At 39.0% G+C, this 10022-nt stretch overlaps 1 protein-coding gene across 1 annotated transcript; it reads right to left on the bottom strand.

Moving 5' to 3' along the window:
• Positions 1 to 457: 457 nt before the first annotated feature.
• On the bottom strand, positions 458 to 6452 carry LOC121374610 (keratin, type I cytoskeletal 9-like). Its single transcript, XM_041501715.1, is given in 3 exon segments — positions 458 to 1678; positions 1680 to 3122; positions 6399 to 6452. Coding segments are annotated over 3 exon segments (2583 nt in total). The 3' UTR covers positions 458 to 592.
• Between the last annotated feature and the right edge of the window lie 3570 nt (positions 6453 to 10022).

Raw genomic sequence — 10022 nt, 5'->3', positions numbered from 1 at the left:
GAGAGAGGGTGGAGGAGAGACAGAGACTAGGCAGAGCGAGTAGTAGTAGTAAGACATGTAATCAATTCGGAGTTATAGTTCATGAGTCGGTCCTCTCTTACGATTAATACGAGGCCATTTACACATGGACATTTGATAAATACGCAAACCATACTTACGCTATTTTATTTTACTCCCGCCACCCCTCTTAAAAGCGTACATAAAATGAATGTTGCTTTTGAATGAAATATTTTTTCTGCATTTTTTTGTTGACATTAACTCCCCTCGCCCTCCCTCCCCTCATCCTATTTGTTCGCTATGACAAATATTGATAATCATGAATGGCCGCTAAAATATTAATTATGTTTTCTAAAATAAAATCTTGAGTCCAGTCTCAGATGCATTGCATTTATATTAACTTGTGCACATAAGAGAGAGAAAAAAGAAGGGGACAAAACACAACAATATCAGCCGGATGTCAATGACAAAGTTTTATTTCAAAATCTAGAACAATCTAACAATCTTTGGGTCACGTGGAAACAGATTTAAAACACCCATTCCTAAATATATTATTTTTATGATTTTGTTAAGGAAAGAACATTCAAAACAAATGTCAGTACAAGCGTCCGAATTGTGCATTTGTTCTAAAGCCATTTTGAGGTGTTCCAAACCGAAATGATGGCGTCCTGAATGAACTGAGAAGAGACGAAGAACCGAAAGACGTAGGGTAGCCGCCAGAGCGGTGATTTCCGCCTCGTTGATTTCCGTAACCTCCACCGTTGCCTCCACCGTTGCTTCCACCGTTGCCTAGGAAACCGAAAGAAGAGCCGAATCCAAATGGCCGCTGTCCTCCGAAAGAGGATCTACCGTTGCCGTTGTTACCGTAGGTCCGTTGCCCAATGCTGTTGATGCCATTCGTGTAACTACTACCACTAGTACGACCACCTAAGCCCGATCCTCTTCCAGCGAATCTGTTAGGTCCAGTTCCATAGCTTCCTCTGCCTCGTTGGAAGGACGAACCACGGTTTCTGTTGCCATAGCCCCCTTGTCTTCCTCCTCCATGGTTTCCACCACTGCCGTGTAAGGCGCTTCCGCCTCCAATTCCGACCCCGACCCCGACCCCGATTCCTCCATTTACACCACGACTCGCACCACTGTGAAGTCCTCCGTTTCCACCACCGAGGCTGCTAAATAGATTGTTGCCCCCAATGCCTCCAAGACTTCCACCTCCGTTGCCGGTGTGTTGTTGCTGCCTTGCCAAAGCGTGGTTTTGGCCCAGAACACGTTGGAAATTGGAGCCCAAAGCTTTGTCTCGCAAGTCCTGTTCTTTCCTCTGCACATGGTGCTGGCCCTGGCCGAAGTTCTGTTGGGAAATGGCTTTCTTGTGTCCTGCGCCGTACGACTGCGCCTTTGCTGCGTTTGCTGCGGCTTTGTGAGACTTCCCTGCAGCTTGTTTATTTTGATTGTTTACCTGGTATCCATTGGATGTTTTCTTCACATCATCGAATCCATCTTTCCTTGATGCCTGGTTGTGCTTTAGAGAGGCATGAGCCTTCTGGAATTGGTTCTGGTGCTGTTTCTCTGCAGCTTGAGTCTGTCCGAATTCATTTTCGACACGCTTTCTGTTGTACAACAGCTTTTCGACGTTGTTGCCACCAGATTTCTTGTCGTGGTAGAATTGTTTTCGTTTTCTGAAGTTTTTCGTTGGAGTCTTGCAGTCTCTTCCTGAAGTTTTCTTTGTCGAATGCTGCTTCATCAAAGTCATGTTTTGCAGCCTTGGCTTGCGAATGAGCGGCCGCATCGGCGAGCTTTTTGTCTCCACCACTAGCTGTCTTGGCTGCCTGTCCTTGTTTCGAATTGAATCCTTTGTTTTCTGCACTGTGGACACCCTGTGCAAACTTGCCATTTCTGTGATCTCTAAGACTCTTGATCTGAGCAAAATCTATCTTATTTCTGGATTTCAGGTAGTCTTGCAGACGAGCATTGACGGCTCCAGCCTTCTCTGCGGCATGTACTTTGGAGTTATCGAGCTGTTGTGCGTTTTCTCCGTACTTGTGGTTGCTGAGCCCACCGCTTCCTTCACCGTGACTTCCAGATCCTCGCCTTCCTGCTCCTGCTCCTCCTCCGGTTCCAGCACCGCCATGACCGCCGTTGTTTCCATAACCGACAGTTCCGCTGTTTTGGCTATTGGGATCCCCGTGTCCGCCGTAGTATTTCTTATCAGCGTGGAGCTGGTCTCCAGCGTGGCTGGCAGCAGCTTGACGTGCGGCAACAGCGTCCTTGTTTGCGAAGTGATTCTTTTTTGAGATGGCCTGCTGTTTACCCTTGTCTTCAGAGGCGTATTTGCTATCTTTCCTATCGAACTGGACAGACTGAGCGTCCTGAGTAGCACCAGCTTTGTCAAGGTTTTTGTCTGATTTACCGTAGGAGCCGGCTTGTACGTGTTTCTGGGCTGCGTTCTGTCGGTAGTTGCTTTCTTTGAGAGCTCTCTGGGCATCATTTCGGGAGTTAGCCGCAGTGTGGTCTCCTCTGAGGACCTTCCTAGCTTTCTGCTTGTCGCGGTATTCGTCGAGCTTGTGAGCGTTGTGGCCATTCTCTTCCTCGAATCCACCTCTCTCGCTCAGATTTTGGTCGAATTTCTTGTTGAATGCGTAATCGATCTTGTCGTTGAAGACCTTGCCTCTGTTGTAGGCCTTTTTGTTTGCAGCTGCGGCATTGTAGCCTTGGGCGCGGTTGTCATCCTTTTTGTCGTAGCGTCCAACTGAATCGGAATGGTAACCTCTACGTTTTGCGGCAGATGCAATCTGATTGGCGATTTGTGAAAACCTTCCCTCCTGTTGCTGGAAGGCCTGGGCAGCAGTGTTGGCCTGCTGGTTGGCCTTGCCTTGCTTGCTGCCGAAGTCGTTAGCCTGGGCGACGTTCTTGTTTCCACTTCGATAATCATTAAGGGCCTGTCCGTCGAAGCGACCAAAATCTCTCAAAGCGTTCGTTGCGCCTTGCTTCCCTTGCAAGAAGTTGTTGTGTTTGAAAGCCTCACGTCCGGTGATTCTTCCAGCGTTTCCATACTTATTGATGTTCGTACCGTATCCTTCTGCCACAACTCCGGCTATGCAGAGAACAACGGCCACGACAAATTGGGGGACCTGAAAATAAAGATACATAATATAAGAACACTTGTGAGTGGGTGGGATCTGTAGAATGTGTAGGTGCTTAATGCAGTAAACAATTGTACTCCAACTAAGAAAAAAAAAAAAAAAAAAAAAACAACAACAAATAAAACAAAAATAATTGAAAACGTACTTTTTGAAACTAATCTAAATGTAGTATATACCAGGGCTTCTAGATTATGGTAGCCCAACTCCCATGGCTAGTGGTATTCAATGTTGGGCTAGTAAATAACTACTATTGCCATGCCAGAGGGCTAGTGTAGTTTTTCGGTCAAATGTTGCAGTTACGTCTATTTTGTAAATATGAATATCCTGCCCACACCCCAACCCCCAATTTTAGTGTTTTTAAGCTCTATGGCCCTCTTTAAGTGACATATTTGATTATTATTAGTATTTTAGTAAAATTGTACTAACTTTAAGTACAGTAGGGCTAGTGAATTTTTAATCGTGGCTTGTAAATTTTAAAAATCACTGATCCCATGGCTAGTGGATTCTATAAAAATTCTAGAAGCCCTGTATATACAGTTTAAAGTTTGTTTTGTTTAACGACACCACTAATGCACATTCATGTATTAATCATCGGCTATTGGATATCAAATACTGGGTAATTTTGACATATAGTCTTAGAGAGGAAACGGTACATTTGTACATCAGCAGCAGTGGATATTATATATGCACCATCCTGCAAACATGATAACATATACCACAGCTTTTGATATACCAGTCATGGTGCATTGGCTGGAAAGAGAAATAGCCCAATACGCCCACCGACGGGGATCGATCCCACACCGACCGCGCATCAAGCGAACGGTTTACCACTGGGCTACGTATTTAGTATATAAAATTCTTGTTTAGGTGGATAAAAGTCTGTTTTCCTTGGCCAGAACAGTTGCAATATATGTACATAAATTTAGTAGTGTTTATTGTGTGTAGTTCACAAAAAACCCACAATGACATTATTGGTATGTCTTCACTATATTAAAGAAAATTAGTTTTCAGCCAGACCGAGCAGAAAAACGCTAGACTGTAACAGTGTTATGCGCTTCACGGTAAACCAAATGGTCACACCGGGAAGAAAGCAAATAGTTTGCGAACGTTAGCGAAACGTTAGATGTCAGAACTTGAGTCTGATATAAGAAATAACACGTCAAGCGACCTTGTGTAAAATATATTAAAATAATACGTTTAGCCAATTAGAATCCTCCTATATTTCGTACTTTGTTTTAGCCACGTCATTAGATGAATAAAGACATAATCAACATTTCCATGTTAACTGATAGCCTAATGAAATAATAAATAAAAAATGGCAAGCATGAATGGGTGGATGAATTATTAAATGGGTGAATGGATTTGTTTTTTAAAGGGACATTCCTGAGTTTGCTGCATTGTAAGATGTTTCAGACTAATACAATATTTCTACGATTAAACTTACATATTAAATATATTTTCTTGTTTAGAATATCAATGCCTGTATATTCAATATGTTTCTGGTCGTCTTAATATTTGTAAGAAGCCCAAAGTGGATTTTGTCTTCAAATAATTTCGTACGTACGAAAAAAACCCACATTTAGGAAATAAAATGAAATTTAACCTAGTACAAATATTAGAACGATCAGAAACACGTCTAATATTGTATGCAGAAAAAAATGTTTGATATGTAATTACAATCGTTAACATGTCTCTGTTAGTTAATAATATCTTAAATATTGCAGCAAACTCGGGAATGTCAGTTTAAATATGCATTTCTTGAATTCCAATATTTACAGATCACACTTTCTTACACACATTTTGATGAGAACATCATTCGTTATTTTTTGCAACATTTTAAAGACATACGACTGGCTGCTCAATGAATATGTAAACTAATAGATGAAGGGGCCGAGATTTAGCTCAATTGGTTGAGTGCTCGATTGATGTGATTGCGTCGCAGGATCGAACCACCTAGGTGGATCAATTCAAGTAGGTTTTGTCTCGTCCCATCCAGTGCATCACAACTCGTCAAGGGCCGTGGTGTGTGCCTTTCTGTATGTGGGAAAGTGCATACAAAGATCCCTTGCTGCATTAGGAAAATATAGCGGTATTTTCCTGTTGATTACGTGTAAAAATTACCAAATGTTTGACATCCAATAGCCAACGATTTATTAATCAATGTGCTCTTTGATAGATGAATGAATGAATTAATGATTGCCTGAATTGCTGAATTAACGAAAGAACGAATTCACGTATGAATGAATGAAACGTTAACATGTTCCACTGTTTCCGTGTTCCATCCATTTTATTGTTATGTAGTATCGTTTCATAGGACACCGCAATAGTTGAAAATTCAAGAGACAAGATAGGAGCCAATTCCGATACAAGATATCTCTACTAACAATACGAAGGCCTGGATTAAAAATATGAAATCATAACATATCCAAAATGGGAATAAGAAGATAAAGCCATACCACGCTAAACATTTGTTCAATCATACATAATTTACATTTTGTACTGAAATATTTTTTTTTTAAAAAGGGAATAACATGCAGATTATTTATCTTACAGTTGCTTGTCATTCGTCGAAGTACTTTGGCCACAGTCGCTAATCTACGTCAATTAAGGTCAATTAAAAGGTATTATGTTCTATTTTAGCTGTTAGGAACTGTAGTTATGGTCGTATTTTTGCATTGGTAAATGATGTTATAATTTAGTTGGACTACTTTGCAGCTTTACGTTATAATGGACTCGGTCAGTACTTGAGATTTGAAACAGAATTGTCGTCAATGTAAACATTTTAGAAAGTTATCTTATTAAGTTGTTTCAAAATAATACATGCATTTGAGACAATTTTGTAAGATAACTTTCTAATTATTTATAACATACAATGTGCGCCTGCCGATCAAAACTGTGAAATGGTGTACTATTCTTATATATATATATATATATATATATATATATATATATATATATATATATTAAAAACAATCCCAGTATAGACAAATATGTAATCTTAACGAAGTCGGATACAATTTCATTATATATATGTAATGATCCTGTATTATTGAATGAAAGGGGAACATATTTAGAAATATAGGAAACATATGAAGCTATTTTTATCTAATGTATTGTTTAACAGTAGAAATATACATGTTTTAAAGAAATTCAGGGACAGGCTGCTTGAATAACATCATCATAATCATTATCATCATTATCATCATCATCATCATCAACATCACAATCAGCATTAGCATCATGGTCATGTTCATCACAACATACATCTGCATCATCATCATCAGCAGCAGCATTGCTTATGTTGAATAAATTCGACATATCAAATTGTAACCGAAACCTCTCACCTCCACCCATTGATAGTATCACAATTTTCTTTCTTGTTTGCTATTATTTTGACGAAAATGTTAATAAAAATATGAAGTATTGTTTCGACAAACCATACCTCCAGTAAATATGAATATCTAATATATGCTTAATATAAGCATTTATATTTACCTTAAAATTTATATATGTTTCAAAATGTTTTGAGATGTAATGTTAATCCAAAATTTCAAATTGATTTTTTGTTTCTTTTTGTAATATATATATATATATATATATATATATATATATATATATATATATATATATATATATATATATATTATTATTATTATTTTTTTTTTTTTTTTTTTGAAATTTTTGATAAAAAAAGCAAAACAGAAAACAAAATCAATACTTAGTTACCTTTACCTTCATTTGTTCAGCTCCGTTGGGCAAGTCTTTTCCTATCTGTGTTGTACTTTCACGCCCAGAGGCCTCACAACTTCTAGAATATGACTGATGACAACGTCCTACCAACCTTTTATAGTAACCAAAACCACTCCCATAAACCCTACAGGCTGCAAAAATAGAGCAAGATCGATCTTGTCATTTTTAGATATAAAACCAATAATCGAGGATTTACATTGTAGGGGGTGTGATATGCGAGAACGATTAAGTCTGCCGAATTTTAACGATCTGTCAGCATTAATTGGCGACATTGTGTCCCGGAACGCCGGTTGGTCAGTCCCGCACAGCTTACGGACATGTCAAGGCGGGTTCTTCCGTTGGGCGTTAATTTGAAAAGCGCTTTTCATGGCTGTAGCAGTTAAAAGTTTATTGCCGTTTTATTTACACAAATTACAAGCTGTTCCGTTTTCGGTGCTATATTCAATAAAGTTATATCATTGGCAGATATTTACAGAATGCATCATGTAAGGTGTGGAGTAGTGTTCGAGGGAATATTAACTGAACATACGTCCGGGTGTCATGGTCGTATAATAATTATTGTAGTAGGTGCGACTGAATTGCTAATCAAAGGAAATGCATATTTGTTTAACGACGTCCCCAGCACATGTTAAACTGTCTAGCATAAAAGGCCGAGGTTTGTGCTTTCATGACCACCAACTCGGACCAAGTCATTGATCGTAGCAGAGGCAGGGACCAGGGTGGACGTGCCTGCAACTTGAAGAGGGTGGCCATGTCAAAGCAGTGTGGATTTGGAATTTCCTGACTATGGATGGAAATAAATTGATTTTTTGTTAAGCAGCGGTTTTTGAATCTCTATATATTCACCGTATGTCGAAATGATCGTAAGATATGATTATTTTTTATATTTGGTCAACTTATAGAGATAGGAAATCTACTACCGCAACATAGGATACTCCCAACAAACAAAATCAATTTACTTGCACTTTCTCGTACGTAGTCACAACATTACATATCTCGACCTTTGATGTATCAGTCGTGTAGAACTGTCTGGGATATTATTAATACTAATAACAATAACAACAACAATGTTTTCGTTTTATTTGTCGATCAATGCAAACATGGGAGGGGGGGGGGGAGAGCAGTTAGACATAGGTCCAGCGAGGGGATTGGATCCTTCGATCCATGTACCTCAAGCGCGCACTTTACCGACTATACAAGGTCCCGCCACTTCTAATCCAAACAACGGGCACACTAGTGCTGACAACCTAACAATGTCTACATGTGATTGATTTAGTTTGACCACATTTGTGTCCGGCGTGAGACTCGGCCTACTCTTGACGTCTTTATTTTAGAGGAGACCGCGGCACCCAGCAATGCAAACATTGCTACAAAAACCACCGTTCGGTTCATTATTCCCATTCATAGCAAACTCACCACGTGTGTGTCCAGACGGTGATAAGTTTGTCACTTTTTAATGTTCACTTCATTCCCCGTCGCTTCTCGGGGATTTATTTTTGTAACGTTTAACTGTTATTTTAAACGCTGACACTGTTTGCAAAATGTGCTGACACATGATATAGTCTTCATTTTGAAACATGTTAGAGGTCTATGAATTCCCCAATAATACTGGGCCTAATTCGCTTTTAAACTCTCACAGTGCAATGCAAACAAAAATACTTGCATAGACGATGCAATGTTGTTGTTTTGGGGGGTTTTACCGGCCTCGGTAGTGTCGTGATTAAAGTCATCGGACATAAGGCTGGTAGGTACAGGGTTCGCAGCCCGGTACCGGCTCACGCACATAGCCAGTTTTAACGACTCAGTGGGTAGGTGTAAGACCACTACACCCTATTCTCTCACTAACCATTAACAACTAACCCAGTGTCCTGGACAGACAGCCCAGACAGCTGAGGTGTGTGCCCAGGGCAGCGTGATTGAACCTTAATTGGATATAAGCATGAAAATAAGTTGAAATGAATGAATTAAACCCCTGAGCTGACTTCAGCAAGACGAATTCGCATTAAACCGAATGACCACGTAGGGAACCAAAAACATCGTTCACGATCGTTTGCGTTTCTCGTTGCTGAGCGCATAAATATTAAAATTTCCTACAGACAATTGTTTTTTAAAGAGACTGTCCTGAGTCTGTTGCCATTGTTAAGATGCTGCCGACTAACAAAGGTATTATCATGATTACAATCACGTATTAAATGCATTTTTTTTTTTTAATTTGCATAAATTATTATCAGTGGCTGTAATAAACAGAAGCTATTTCATGGGGGGTTTTCGAATACGATTTTTATGTCGAAGAGTGATGAGTGAAAACTATATGTTCACGAATTGCAAAAATTGACTTGACTATAACCTTTTAAAAAGGAATTTGAATAAAAATTATCTTTATATTAACATTTATTTAATAATACTGCTGTGCAAACATACCTGACAAAGCGATCCTCTAACCCTCTCCCCCCAAAAAAACAACAAAAAACAACCCACCTCCAAACAAATCGAACGCCGTTAAATTCTTACACTTACACTCAATGACACTACATTGTGTCATCATTATTTAGCTTCGTATTCAATTCGTTTTAGATAGTTTATCGTAATTGCCTTTTGTATCCTTTTCTTATAGGTACAGTTGTTTAAATTACATTTTTTATTTTTCAAATACGATCGGATGCATTGGTAATCATCAAAACTTAAATACGAAGACACGAGACAAAGGGAGAGAATTTAAGCATGCACGTTTACAGAAAAAGTAAATACGATTTCTATATTTTCACTGTAGCTAAAATACAGTGAAAATTTTACTTTTCCCCGGATATCACTGTTATGGTTTCCGTAGATCTATATATTTCATTGCTATGTATATAATAATATTGTATATTAAATGTGTTTCCAATCGTTCTGGTGCGTGTACGTTGTCAAGTCTCACTATATTTACGAAATTATTGGAGACCAAATCCAGTGTGGGCTAATTTCAAACATATAGGACGAGCAGAAACACACCGAATATACAGATACTGATATTCCAAACACGAAACTCTATTTAGTATGTAACTTTATTCATTAAAATATAAATATATTGGTCGGAAACGTCTTACACTGATATTACTTTTTAAGATCGAGGTACGGCGGGGAAGGGAGGGGGGGGAG

This window comes from Gigantopelta aegis, chromosome 6, assembly GCF_016097555.1.
Source record: "Gigantopelta aegis isolate Gae_Host chromosome 6, Gae_host_genome, whole genome shotgun sequence".
In the NCBI taxonomy this organism is placed as follows: domain Eukaryota; kingdom Metazoa; phylum Mollusca; class Gastropoda; order Neomphalida; family Peltospiridae; genus Gigantopelta; species Gigantopelta aegis.
Note: the sequence above shows the minus strand (reverse complement) of the source record. Positions and strands in the feature narration are given on the sequence as shown.